General features: G+C 36.4%; 1 protein-coding gene across 1 annotated transcript in view; it reads left to right on the forward strand.

Annotated features, from left to right (window-relative positions):
* Positions 1-15,165, forward strand: part of APOO (apolipoprotein O) — a 32,061-nt gene that overhangs the window by 4,017 nt on the left and 12,879 nt on the right. The window contains exons 3-7 of the mRNA XM_009321153.1: positions 444-563; positions 3,302-3,356; positions 4,417-4,512; positions 7,320-7,411; positions 13,000-13,107. Of these exons, the coding sequence (XP_009319428.1) occupies positions 444-563; positions 3,302-3,356; positions 4,417-4,512; positions 7,320-7,411; positions 13,000-13,107 (471 nt within the window). The remainder of the gene's footprint in view (positions 1-443; positions 564-3,301; positions 3,357-4,416; positions 4,513-7,319; positions 7,412-12,999; positions 13,108-15,165) is intronic.

The raw sequence follows: 15,165 nt of genomic DNA on the forward strand, positions 1-15,165 counted from the left end.
GGATGCTACCTTTGTTAGAAGCTGCTTAGACTCTTTAATGATGGCTTGTGCAAATATAGAAAATGATCGATTGTGATTTCAGAGTTCTAGTACATTTAGTATGTTAACTGGGAACCAGAAGTGCTGATTAAGACAAGAAACATTTTTCACAATTATGTTTTGTGTTCTTATTAAACTAGTTTAATATTCACTTATAACCTGTGACTTGGATCATATAGCAGCTATGGATGAATTGCATAGCAATTAGAAGTCATCTTCATCGTAGTATATAATTAAACTTTGCTCATAATGGTTGTCTCACAGCTGTGCCTGAATTCTTATTATGCATTGTTTATGTAGTAAGCCCCGTGTTAGCTGTTCTCTGGTTAGACTGTTCATGCCCTGAAGACCTGCTTACACAATTACACCTTTGTTTTTAACCTCTTCTTTGCTAATATTCACAGCTGTCACTCTACTCCTCTCCAGCTCGTGAGACTAAATATGTGGAGAATCCACAAACCCAATTGGAAGAGGGGGTTTCGCGTTTACGGCATGTTATGGAACCGTATACAGCCTGGTGTCAGGTATAATGGTTTTATATCGCATCTGGTAGTGGTTCAGTGATAAGGGTTGAGCTGGGATTTATTTTTTTTTTTAGGGACAGAATTAATAGATAGCAGCAAAGTAAAAGTTGATAGCTGTACAAGCATTTTTCCAAAGCGCTGCATTACTTAAAATTTTCCACAGTTCAGGTCATAATTTTTACCCCCTCCATACAAAACCAGTTGTTTCTTTCTACTAATTTGCTGAACTAAACCCCTGCTTTTTCACATTTCGTATCCCTCCAGAAGAATTAAAAGAAAATTAACTAAAGCTTAGAGTCATTGTCTGAAATAAACTTTAAGCTTAAAGATATCTGGGGATATCTGGATTTGGTACTGTCCTGTGACTGAGGAAGACGGGAGAGTGATTAAATTTACATCTCCCATGCTCAAGGAGAAGGCCTTAAATTACCAAGCAGTGTGTTTTGGAGCAGCAATACCGAGTTGTCCTCACTGCAACTTGACAAAACACAACTTTGCAGAAAATAAATCAGTATTTGCTGAACTGGAATGTTGAGGGAAGGAACATGGCTCTCTGGAAGAGAAGAAATCCCAGGCCACTAGTAGTGGCAAACCTAGCCCCCAGACCTTACCCCAAAATTTTCTTATACGTTTTATTAGGTAGCATGTTTATACTAAACAGTCATTAAATACAAAAATAGTCTTTGGAGCACAGAGGAACACCAAGATCTTTGTAATCAAGGCCTAAATTACTGATATTAGATTGCAGAATCATGTGATGGCTTTCTTGCTCTTTCCTGACCCAGTGAATGTTGAGGCTTACTTTGGAAGCAAGGACATCCTCGTCATCTGATTGCTTCTTGGCAACTTTGGGCGATTCTCTACTTTGCACTCTGGCTGTTGTGAATCCTCTTCTTAAGCTGCAAGCTGGTTTTCCAGTTATCCATAGAAAGCCAAGCTGTTGAGATCAGGGTGTCCTTTCTGCCTAGAAGTTCTGTGTTGTGGTACCAACCTTTAACAGTACTGAAACATTTTTTCAGTCTAGTGATGTGTTTCTAAAGTGCCACCAGCAGGGGTACTGACTTCAGTTTTGAAGGAGAAGGGGGATTTTCCACAGTACAGTTAGAACTCTGACCTCCTAAACACATGGGTTCTGTTTGATTGCCTGTGGGTACCCATAACTGGGAATGAAATTTGAGGCGAGGGTAAGTTGCCCAGTTGGACTGACTGCAGGTAAGCCTTGAACAGTGCTTTACGTCTCACTGGCCTGTTGTCTTCCTGTTTGCTTTATTTTTTGTCTGTGTGGTGATCATTTACATAAGATGTGCTCTTCTGCTCACACACAACAAGCCATTTCCTGGCAGTGGTTTACTGACTCATTTTATGAAGTGGGCATGTAAACTTTATGGATTTGGGGTCATCTCGCTTGCTTAACTGTAGTCAGAGATAATTTTGGTTTTACACCACCCGCACCCCCTGATATGTTAAAGAAAATAACATTTTAGGTATGTCTCAGTTGTCTTTAAAATTAAAAACATAACCCAAGATAATGAGAATAAAATTGGTTATGTTTGTATATCCATTTTACTTTTTCAAAATTGCTTGCTTAACTGTAGTGGAAAGACAGTTCAAAACACAGATGTAGAAATGAGCCAGTTATGTGTGAGCTGTGACAGAAGATCAGATTTAGCCTCTGGGGTCTTCAGAGCATGTTCTTTTTTCATTGGCTTTTAATAAGACCAACATCCATTTAGAGGTATGTTGTATGTCACATGCTAACACTTTTTTTTTGACAAGTTTTTTTCTTAAGTCATTTTTGCCAGTGAGGAAATGAAAGTTCTAAAGATATTATCCCCCATGCAGTATCCTAAACAAATGCTTTCACTTCTGCACAGATACCGCTCAAGTGGTGTTGCGAGACCATTCTCTGCTTTAGCTTTGGGCATACATGTTTATGAATTTGTTCCCTAATTGTAGACAGTCTTACACTGTCTCTCCAAAGGATTATTAGCATAATAACAATTAGCGGCGTTGCTCTTACTGACATTTTTTTTTCTACTTTGGTAAAAGGCAGCGTGAATTCTTTTACTTCCTGCATATTTTCAGTCCGAGGAAAAAAAATCTAGAACTAGTTTGTGGGGTTGATGCAGTGCTCTTTGATTTACTTGGGACATTGCACGGGCGTTGATGCAGTGCTCTTTGATGATTTGCTTTGGACATTGTATGGACATCTCATTTTCCAAGTCACTTCAAAAATGCAGTTTGTTAGCCTAAGATAGTCTCTTGGGAAGTAGAGTTTATCACCTTGCAGAATGTGTCATGTACTCCTGTGAAGTGCTAGGAAGGAGTTTATTACAGTGTTGTAATTCCTTTCTTTGCATCAGCTCAAGTATTTTTGTGATACATACGTACACTGAGAAACCTGAGAGAATCCTGAGTTTCAGCTACCTGATCAGGAACTCAGTGAAATATTGAAGTTGACTTCTGTGTTTTGAGGTATTATATTTCACCTGTGGCCAAAGACTACTTTGAGAAAAAGCTGTATGTTATGCCAAATGTAAAGTTGAGCAGCATAGCCCTGTAAGTGAAGGATGGAAGTGGGAATAAAAAGAAGTTATTTTAGGGACCCAACACTTTTTTTTTTGGTTGTCTTTTTTTCTTTTTTTTTTTTTTCTTCGTCAGGTCAGTTACCATCTGTAGTTAATATTTTACTTACTTGGTATCTATTTACTGTTGTTTTCTTTTCTTTTTTCTTTTAGGATCTTTATGCCAAAGCTATGCCCAAATTAGAAAAAGCTGTTGAGCATGGTAGAGGTAAATCAGTTTAGTTTTTTTAACTAGCAATTTAAAATGCAGGACTGTACTATATCTTCTGTTAAAAGGGAATTCCATTAAGCATCATTATATATATAATTTCTAATGCATTTAAGACTACTTTATTTGCACTGTATATCTGTTTAAATTTCCTTTGTAGGTCATTATGACACTACATTTCTAAACAATTAAAGTCTGAGACCTGCATCTACGTTGACCAATGTCACTAAAAATGACAGTTATGCAGGAAAAGAAGGAAAAGAAGCCTCACAATTTATTCCCAGTCGGTAGTATTTGCTTGAGCCAGCCTAGTAACTGAAACTTCCTGCAACGTTTATTACAAACAAAAGACCTAACACTTGCAACAAGTAATGTTTAGCCTTTTCATTTTGGTTTACTTCCTTGGATGTCCTAAGAATTTTGAATTAATCCAAAATAATTTATATTTATTTTTGGTTTTGGAAGCATCTTTTCATACTTAAGCTCCTCAGGACTGAGCATGGATGCTATCTAGAGCTCATTTCAGATACTTTGCCTCTTTTCCTTAAACTTAACAGTCTCAGTCTTTTGAACTCCTTTGTATGGAAGGTTTTTCATGGTTTTCCATTCCCCCATCAGACTCCCATCTTGGAGTGAGCTTTGTTTATGCTGTGTCTTTCCTTTGTTCTGTGATTTGTTTTTTGTACAGTGTTTTAGTGAAACTAATTCATGTTAACATGTAAATGTAAGAATCCATTTTCCAAAGGTTTTTATCACTAATTTGAAAAAGACATAATCGAGATGCAAAAGAGCAAAACAAAACAGATGGCCCAGGAGCAAAGGCAAAAGCTTCTATGAAAATTGGTAAATACAATACGATGTTCAGTTTCATTCATGTGTCACTAGAGAAGATCTCAAAGGCTTTGAATTTTATGCCAGCAGATCAAAAATGTGCATGATAGTTAAATGTGTTTTGATAACTCTTTATGTTTTGTAACAATTGCCAGCATGTATTGATGATTCCTTATCACAAAAACACTTTCACATTACATTAAAGCACTTTGTTCTGACTTCTTTTCAGAGGGCTGTGAATTTCTCCAAAACCCCCCTGCTGGATTTTATCCAAGGCTTGGTGTGATAGGTTTTGCTGGAATTGTTGGATTGTTTCTTGCTAGAGGTAAGTGGGAACCTTTTGAACCGCTTATATTATGATTTGGGATAACTAATTTATTTGTGGTTTTTGGATACTAATTTTTAATTGTGACGCATGAGATCTGGCTTAACTGTACAAGCACGTTTCTACAATGTTCCTCCAATTATAAAGAAACTTCATGTAAAAGGTGTGTAATAACCATCAATTATTGTTTATGAATACTGTATTTGTTAGTGGAATCTAGTCCTTGATCTTTTCCAGTTCTAGCTTATTATAGCAAAAGTAGGAAAGGATTTTTTTTTAGCCTAAAAATCTTTTTAATTACTTAAGTTCTTGATCACGCATGTCACTGTAGAAACTATAGAGGAATAAATTATGGTAAAATACAGAGGTTCCTGAACTATGATACATGTACAATTAGTTGTATGTTCGAGTTCCTTCAAAGTATTGCGTGTCCAGGCACAGAGCTGCTGCAGATGGTGATATTCAGCAAAAATACGTCTGAACTCTGGCTGTACTATAAATACATGCACATTTTGTGCTATAGAAATGTGAGACAGTTAATTTCATCACACTAGTTGAAGAAACTAATACGTTTATGCTTTCATAGAAATAAATGCTATTTAAGAAATGTTAATTGTGAAAAAATATTTTGTGTTTGTATTGAGATATAGTAACACAAGAGGAAAACTTGTAAAGAACTGTAAAGTTCTAGAATTTAAATACTAGTGAGGACTTGCTTTGGATAAAAATACACCTTTGTGGGGCCTGTACATGTTGAACAAACTGGAAGTGTGTGCTTGGCTATGTAGAAATGGAAAGCATTCTGTGAATATATGCACTCCTCAATATTTAATTTTCCAGTGAAGATGATGATGAAAGCAGTACTCTTTTTTTTTTTTTTCCCTAGCATTTTTTTTTTTAATGAAAATCAAGGTCTCCAACTTCACCCATTTGAAGTTCTTTCTCTTCAAATTCCTGCTTCTTGAGTTATATTGTTATGAATGAGATCAGCTTCCAGCCTTTATGAGTGTAGCAAAACTGGGAGAGGGGGAAGTGCAGTCCTGGGGCTGGATCTGAAAGATTAGAGGGTCCTAAGTTTAATAAAAATCCCTCATAATACAAATGTCTGAGTTGTGAGTCTTTTAGGATGGAGCCGTAATTTTAAAACTTTTTGTCTGTTTATAGTTTACAATACTGGCTGTTATTTCCAGAAAGCATTCAAACTGTAGAAGGAAGTGCCCCTTAATTTTGATGCTGCAGAAAGTTAGAACTAAATGTCCTCTTTTTTTATCCCTTCCCCCCCTTGGTCTCACTGGAAAAATTGCCCTCTTGGAAGGTACAGATAAAATCTTCCAGGTCTAACCATAACACTTGAAGATGCAGCTGCCCACAAAGTAGAAAGTACAGTATTCAGAGTTTAATCATGTGAATACTGTGCAGTTGTCCAACTTGGTTTAAAATGCTGTTGAAGATAATTTGTTCTAACCTTGTTGAGTAGTACTGGAATGGACACGGGAGTATTCCTAAAGTTCTCTCTGATGGGTTTCTCCAGCAGCTAGCAGCCTGCTGGAAGGCATTAATATCTTCAACTTTTACCTTTATTCCTGAAGTGATATTGTAGGCACACTGATAAGCTATCCCTAAGGAAGATTTCGCCATTCCCAGAAATTCCAACAATAGTGTAGTTTTTCTGGTTGTAGAGATGCAATGAAGCTTGCCTTTTCTGTGCTTTCTTATAGCTAATTGGTACCAAGTTCCCTCTTCACAAGGCTAGCAACATCGCTTTATGAGTGTCTCATTTACTGTGAAGTTTCTCGTCTCATCATGAGCATACGTTAGTGGAAACACTAAACACTTCTAATACGCATTTCCTCTTCAAAATTCGTTATTCCTTTATTTAGAAGCACGTGTGGCTTCGCATGTAGAACAGGCTGTTCTATGAGGAACAGAACTACTGCGTCCTGACTCCTGTACGTCTGTTCTATGACCTTTTTTTTCCTGTACTGCTTGCTTGTCTCCTTTACCTGCTCCCTTCTGTGTTCCTTTCTGACTGGATAAACTGCAGCATGCCCTGTAACTGATTCAGTGATGCATATTGTCACTGGCCGGCCAGGATACACAACCTGTGGCCAGCTGTGATAAGAGGATGAACTTTTCAGGCAGTTAAATTTTAGACTTGTATAGTTGAATGGAGAGTTCAAATTGATTAAAATGTTCAAAATTTAGTTGGGGACTCAGCAATAGGCATATAGCATAATTTTAAGTACTTTAGTTCAAAAGTACTTTCAAATGCTTTGCAAATTGCTATAGTGAATCAAGAAAAATTATTCATAAGAGCAGTTGTGGAAGAATCAATATTTGTGAGTCAAGGTAACTTACAAAGTTTGTATTGGAATGTCTCTTGTTCTGCTTGATGTATCAAAAGAATGCTATCCTAACCTTTCTTTGCCCGAGTTGTTCCTTTTAGTTTAGAAAAGAATATCAGTTGGTATAGTTCTCTTAAATATCTCTTAACTGTGGCTTTTACTTCATTATTCGGTACTGAAATAAATTAAGTATTACTACAGTAAATATAGTTGTAAGGTAATTTTCACTATGGAAAGATGTTAATAAAAATATTCTCTTGAAAAGGTAATAATAAAGAAAAGAATAATTACTGATCAGAGTAACCATGTTCCTTCAGAAACCAGTAGGACTGAACAGAAAATATGCTAAAGTGTATTTAATAAAATTGTTTTGATTATAAATAAAAGGTAGGGCCATTCAGCTGTCCTGGTTAACATATACTCTAACAATGTTTTGGGTTTTTTGTTGTTGTTATGAAACAGGCTCCAGAATAAAGAAGTTAGTGTATCCTGCAGGTCTCATGGGTATTGGTGCCTCCATGTATTACCCTCAGCAGGCGGTTTCTATTGCAAAGGTCAGTGATGACACCTTTCTTTGGAGAAGTGTTTTTTACTTTGATTATTGTCTCCTACCTTCAAATTAACTGGTAAGCCATTTTTAAAAGCCCTGTCAGTGTGCTTGGCACTTAACAAAATAATAGTTATTTTGGCAAAGAACATGTACTGTAGGCTGAAAGACAGTCAGATACTCTGTTTCTTTTACTGACTGACTTTTTTCTCCCTAACATCTGCAATAGTGTCTTCAGTTTGAGGAACGTAATTTCCTTTCTGAGTCTCTCAAGTAGTTATAAATTAACGTAAATATGCTTAGTAAGTGCAGTTTGCATGTTTACTTACAATACTAAGGAAGTCTGAAATATCTTGAGAGCAAATGAAAACAGGGTTTGAAAGAAAGAAAAGGAAAAAAAAAAAAGAAGGGACATTCTATAGAGAAATCATAGGAACAACATTCTGAGGTAAACATTGTTATTGAAGTTTTATGCTTCTTGTTGGATAGTTTTTTAAGAAAGATAGCATGCACATTCTGGAATGGGGTAAGAATGCTGCTGCTTATTGGATGCCTTTCCTGTTTATGCATTTGTTGTTTCAGGCACATAAGAAACATGATAACTTACAGTTGCTTCAGTGGGTTTCCTGTGAAAGAAAGAAGTGAAGAGACCGGTCAATTGCTTACAGCCCCTACTGATGTCAGTTCATGTGCCTTGCTGTCCACACTTAATTGTACTGGCAGATTTCTCAGTTCTCCACCACGTTCTTTTTCAAATCTAGCTTTTAACCACTCACAGTGCACATATTTTAGTGTGTCAGAAATATTTTATATTTCAGGCTTTGGTAAACTGGCTATTCAGTTATTGGTACCTTGTGAATGACACTGAGATGTCAGGATGAAAATGTGATTTTCTCAAGAACATATGATGTTCTTTGAAAACTGAAAGGTCATTGATTTAGGGAGAGTCAAAAACGCTGTGTTTGAACTCTGCCAGCATGGTGACACGCTGATCTTTGATGGAATCTTTTTTTAGTGCTTCCAGGATTCAGATGCTCTAAATACAGATAGTTCTGTTGACTTATTTTCAGGGAGTGAAAATTATGCAAGTGGCAGGAAAAAAAAAATCACAATTTAAGAAGCTTAGACATTTCTGTTGGAAACTGTGTATTGAAACTCTAGTTGCCTTCTGAACAGTGGAGTGGGAATTGATTGAATGGTGTTCAAACTGATGTTACTGTTGTTAAAGAAGCTCAGATCAGTCTTAACTATGGATTTGCTACTAACAGCTTCACAATACCTTGTTTATTTTACGAAAACTTTGAAGTGCATGATTGCCCTTTGATTAATTCACAGTTCTTAGTTTGACTGTAACAAAAAATCTGATATGAGACCATGAGCCTGAAACTTGACTGGAATAGGTTTAGCTTTGTTGACTTGGTCAGGACACTAGACGTATGAGTTTGAAAACTTCTGTGGAGAGAGTGATATCCTAGATACTGTTTTGGTTCTTCTAATCTCTCTTGCGCTTTTCTTTTCTTTTCTTAAAGAAGCAAAGTTTTAAGCGTATCGGATCTTACTATCCATAATTTTTATGCTTTAATCTGAAATTGGAAGCACTTTTATCTCTAGTAATTATTTTGAAATGTTTCATAGGCCTTTCAAAAAATTTCTGTAAGCCTAGAAAGGGATGCCGGCAGTACAAAGCTCACTTGCCAAGTTAATAGAACAGTATAGGAAATATTCTGGAACATAAATTTTAAATTTTTTTACTTATTCTTTTTATTATGTTCTTCTTATTTTTCTTCCATATTTGAGTACTTCATCACTGCTTTTCCATTTACAGTGGTATAGTTCCCTTCATGTGGTAAACTTTCAGATTTGACCATACTTTAAAAGACTAAAAAAGTTTTGGGTGTTGTTTTTTGTTTGTTTTTTTTTTTCCCCTTCCCACCTTTATTAAAGACTTTCCATTGGAGAGTTCAAAATAAACACAGCAAAATATATTTGCAGTTGAGGTACAACACTTGATGCATCTGTCTGGAAGAAAACTTTTTTCTTTAATAAAAATGTATGAGTTGCTGAGTGAAGTTATAGCAACAGAGTTCATCATTGCTAATAGGTAGTTTTCAGACACTGTTCGTCTAACTGAAGGTGGAAGAAATGCACAGACTAATTATTTTTTTTTTCCCTGCTTTAGTAATCATTCTAATAAATCACAAATTTGTAAGGGATTTATTTCCTCACTGCTAGTATTACTTATTTGTATAACTTTGAACAAATGGTCAGACTGTATATGTGGTAAGGGAACTGAATTTAATACTAAAGTTTATTTTGTTCTGGTGGAACTTCAGCTACTGTTTTGGAACTGTATTGCTTTCCAGCTAATCATAATACATTCAAAATATTTTGTATTTACTGTGGCTTATCTTCCATCTGGAAAAAAACCTTTCCATTATGAAGTTACTTAAATCAGTCTCTTTATCATTAGAATGAATTTTTGTTCCTTGTTATTAGAACTTCACAAATTGCCTAAAGTAGTATGTGTTACACTTACCACCTTCTTGAAAGAAAGAAAAGCTTCCTAATACGTGTTTCTTTCTTTGACAACAAACTAAATTATTTCTGTGTCTTTTGAACCTAGACCTCGTCCCTTGCCCAGTTCAGTCCATAAGGCATAAACAGTTGTATTGGCACAACTGAGAGCATGACACGATTACAGGAACTGTGGGTTGAAAAGAAGGAGTTGGAGTCACTTGGTCCATGTTTGCTGCAGAATGAAATGCTTGTGAAATTGCACTATGACTACTTTGGTAGCAATATAAATGTAGAAAAGCCAGCAGATTCTCAGTTTCTCAGCATGCAATGTAGATAAAGAATTGCTAGCCATAATTCTGCTCGATGATCTTGACATATAACATACGGTATAGTCAATATTATATGCTTATGGTCCTGTGTGGAATTAAAATATGGGAGCTTGTTTACATGCACATTAGGCCTTAGAGACGGCTGATGCTACCCCAGTAGTGCCTAGTACGCATGTTTGTGGCCCAAGGTCAATTTCAAACTATTTCAGAGTCCCTGTTGAGAACCACTCAGTCTGACTTTTGAACTTGTTTGTTCAAATTTTAGCATACAAACTTGCTTAGTGTTGCATTGAACAGAGATGGTATTTTAGCATGTTGTAATTTAACACAAACAAGCTGGGAATTGTTACCTTCCAGAAATTAAGAATTCCAGATGACTGAATGGAAAAACTTGTCCCTCTTCGAAAGGAACTCTTTGTATGAATGTTGGAATGAACACTTTGAACAATTGAATGAACTGTTTGTATTATGATTGTTCCTTTTACTTTTCCTGGTTGGAACTGCCACTCCCAAGAATAGTGGTGGCAACTGCAGTACCCACCTGCTTCCTCTTCAACTGCACCATGAGAAAGAGAGGTATAAAACACAAGCCTAATGCATGACTCTTGTGTTGTGTTCATGAGAGGATGCATTGGGTGGTTGTAAAAGTTTCTTGGCTATGTTCCTTGCATAGCCTTGCAGCTTACAGTCTGTCTAGAATTGTATTTTTCAACCCATGTGAGCTGTGAATGTGTGTGTGGGGGTCCCAGCTGTTGGGAGGTGTGTACAGTGTTGGAACATTGGTTGACTGTGGCAGACTAAACTATCTGGGTGGCTGTACCTTGTGATGTAGCTACTTTACTCCAGCAACGTGAATGACTGTTTCTCATTTAGTGCAATTCATAATTCACTTGGTCGTATGACTCCTATAATAAGAATATGTTTAAGTTTGTACTGTTAGGTATTTAGAGTGTTTTTAAGTATTTTAATGGAGTATTTTTAAGCAGGAACAAGAAAAGGCTTATGGATAGTTGGTTTTTCTAATTTTGTGTTGATAGCTGTGTCCTCAGTAACACTGCAGACAAAAAGCACCTCTGTTTGTTTGTTTGTTTACTGTGGTGGTTATTCAGTCCTGGTAGGTTTGTACTGCTTTCACAACTGATAACTATTTTTCCAGATGAGCCGTAGGCTTCTCTGACTTTCAAAACTAGCTTGTTGAAGTACTTGAGAATGAACACTCCTGATACTGAAAAAGAAGATAACTGTCTATACCTGTAATGTTTGAATTGAGGGATTTTGGAGATTTAACACATTCATTGCTGGAACAGTTGGTGTGCTTTTTTCTGATTACATTTATCACCTTCAAATATAGAGAAAACTCAGTGCATCATACTGACTTGTTTATAACCAAAATACAACTGTAATTGTCAGATGTGGTGACAAATATGCTAGCTCTTTGTATTTAAAACAGGCTACATTTTGGATTTAGTTGTGACTCGGAAATGTAGTTGCTGATTTGGGTTTGTTTTCTTTTAATTCTAATTATTAAATAGCCTCTTCTGTAAGGTAGTAACATGATCTCTACCCAGAAGCACATCTCTGACCATTGTGATACGTAACTGGTGTACTTAATTTTGTTCAGACAAACAAAGGGAAGTGGTTCTTTGTACCATGTGTGCCCAGTGGTAGAACTCCTTGGCACAGGATGTTGTGGATGCTAAAAATTTGCATGGGGTTCAAGGGGAAGTGCAACAAGTTCATAGGAGGGAAATTCCTTGGGCATTGTTACACACACAGAAATCACCTCTGGCTCAGGAAATCTCTGAGGAGCAAGCTGTTGGAGACTGGAAGAAACCTAAAAATTTCATTCAGAAACTGTTTCAGAAACATCATTTATGCTTGCTCTGTTCTCATAGTTTTGGTTTGCCAGCTTTTCCTGCTGTGGGAGATAGGGTGATACCTTCTTATTTCTTGATTTCATAAGTTTTTTAGTTTGATAGCTGTCTAGCTGGGCAAATTGTCCATTTTTGCTGTTCTTTATTTGTAAGAAAACTGATAGTGATATGAAAGTGACCTGAGCCTGGAGCTGTAAAAGCCTAACACTCCGGGGTTTTAAAGGATGCTATGAATATTACAGTTCCTATATCATGTAAGGGGAAGGAGATACTCTTTTGTTAGACTTAGGGATTTTTCCTTTTGTAAAATTACCTGTTGGTGTAATATAGCAAACACTGTCTTTCCTAGCTGTCTTCTGTTCTGAGAATTGACAGCTGGTTATTCATTACAGCTATCTATCAGCAAATTAAGTCTTTCTTCTAAATAGCAAATAAAAAGAAACAAAGGGGTACTCTTGCTGTTCTGTCAAAGCAGTAAAAATGTAAAATTGCAAAATAGTGACAAACTAGGGGATTTTTTTTTTTTTTTGGTCTTTAAAATGAGTATGGTCAATTAAGAAATAATTTGCATATGTTAAATCTGTTGGAATGTCGAATACTAAGAAAACCAGAATTGTTTCCACGCAGCATAATTCCACCCCTTTTTATACAGATATATTTTCAGGTAGTCTTCAAACAGTTTTTTAGCAAGTTGGCTTTTATTATTCCTCATGTGTCATTTTTTTTCAAGATGTTTATTAATGCTGTACACCCTGAGCTCGAACAGGATGATGTTAAAGATCTTGTGTTTTGACACTTCTTTCACTTAAACAAGAAGCAAAATAATATTTCCCAGATTATTAAGTTCATGCTTTCTAATATCTTGTGTTTTGAAGGTTGCTGGTACACAGCTGTATGACTGGAGTCTTCAGGGTTATATTGCTGTAGAAACTCTTTGGAAGGATAATCCTAAGAAGAAGAAATCTGGGAAAAAAAGTGATAAGGTAAGAAGTCGGAGGAACTTGATTTCTGAATTTAGCACTGCATTTTCAGACAAAGAATATACGAACAATGGTGGGTTTTTTCTACTCTAACTCAGCTTTTATTTCTAAGACAGATTTCATTCTATCTTTCTAAGCTGTGGAAACATATTAAGCTTATTTCAAGTTAAAGTTTCAGAAATGCTGTTTGGAAGTTTTCTTTAGTATAATCTATTAAGTATTTAATAGGAAAGTTGGGAGTATTGTGGTTGGAATGCTAGGGATCAAAGCTCTTACAGTCTTGATTATTTTAAAAAATGAACTTTTTTTTTAAAAAGTAATTTAATTTGACAAGCTCCATCTTAAAAATCTGGAATAACTTTTTTTTTCATTACATATCTCCTCTTTGAAAGAGAGAAAATAGAATCTTGTTTCCAATTTTTTCCCTTTTTGTTTTTTTCCTTTGAATGTTCATGAATATTTGCTCTAGCACGATGATGTCATTGTGTGCTGCTCTATTAGATGTTACTATCTTGTCATAAAAACAACAGTTTACAGGGATATGCAGTTCTTAGGGTTTTAGTCATAGATAACTAGCTGTGTGGTTTAATACTTACAACACTATTTTAGGAAACTTTGGTTTAATTGGTTCTCGTCCAGAAGACTGCCAATAAAAATTGAGTTCTTTTGAATCTGATTTGAACTGGGCATCCTGGTGAGGTACCAAGTGCAGTTGTTGCTGAAAGTTTCTGCTTTCTAGATTTCCAATTGTTAAACACTGTATGAGGGGTCAAAACATTCACATACGTGTTTTTTGTTTTTTGTTTTTTTTTTTTAGAATAACATTAATCTTTTTCTGTTCTACAAGTCCCTTTTTTTTTTTGGTCTGGCATTACTGTTCTGTGTTAGGCTAAGCAGGCTGATGTCTTGCCTTAGATGACAGAGATGCTTGCATCTGATGACAGAGCAAATGCTAACATAATGGCTTTGTTTTCCAGAGTTTGGCAAGCACTGTGGTTTCTTTAAAACAGCATTTTTGAATTAACAATGCTAATACAACTAAGTGAATGTCTGCATGCTTATTTTCAGTTTTAGAATGGAGCAGCTTTCCTTATTCCCCCTACAGAGCAGCTTTTCCTAATTCCCCTACACAGCATCAATGATACGGTATGATTTCCTTGCGTACTTTACTAGAGAAGGGAAGCCTTTTTTTTTCTAGCACTCCTGTGGTCCATGCTTATACAATACCACCATTTTAAGGCATGTGTGCCTTTAGTTACTTTAAATCTCAATATCTCAGCAAGTGTGCTCTTCCATAGTTGATTTATAGTCGTCAAAGTAGTTGCTCTATATTTAAGTCACATTATTCAGTGTACGTGAATGAATTTATCCTTGGTTTTGAGTTAGTGTTTGTATTGGTATCTAACTATTTGCTTGTATGTTTGTGTGCGTTAAAGCAGTGTATATTAAGACTTTATATTAGATTTTTATATATATATAATGTATATTATGTTTCTATATAAAACCACAAAATGGTTGAGGTTGGAAGGGACCTTTGGAAGTCATCTGGTCCAACCCCCTGCTCAAGCAGGGCCACCTAGAGCCAGTTGCCCAGGACTGTGTCTAGACAGCTTTTGAATATCTCCAAGGATGGAGACTCCACAAATTCTCTGGGCAACCTGTGCCAGGCTCAGTCACTCTCACAGTAAAAAAAGTGTTTCCTGATGTTCAGAGGGAACCTCCTGTGATTCAGTTTGTGCCCATTGCCCCTGGTCCCATCACTGGGCACCGCTGAAAAGAGCCTGGCCTCCGTTCTCTGTGCACCCTCCCTTCAGGTATTTTTATACATGGATGAGATCCCCCCTGAGCTTTCTCTTCCCCAGGCTGAACAGTCCCAGCTCTCTCAGCCTGTCCTCATAGGAGAGATGCTCCAGTCCCTTAATCACCTGTGTGGCCCTTCGCTGGACTCTATCCAGTATGTCAATGTCTCTCTTATACCGGGGAGCCTAGAACTGGACATGGTACTTAAACTTTATCTGTAGAGTTCATCAAACGTGATACACTACTGTAGTGAATTGTAGA

This window comes from Pygoscelis adeliae, unplaced genomic scaffold, assembly GCF_000699105.1.
Source record: "Pygoscelis adeliae isolate BGI_AS28 unplaced genomic scaffold, ASM69910v1 Scaffold53, whole genome shotgun sequence".
Lineage (NCBI taxonomy): Eukaryota > Metazoa > Chordata > Aves > Sphenisciformes > Spheniscidae > Pygoscelis > Pygoscelis adeliae.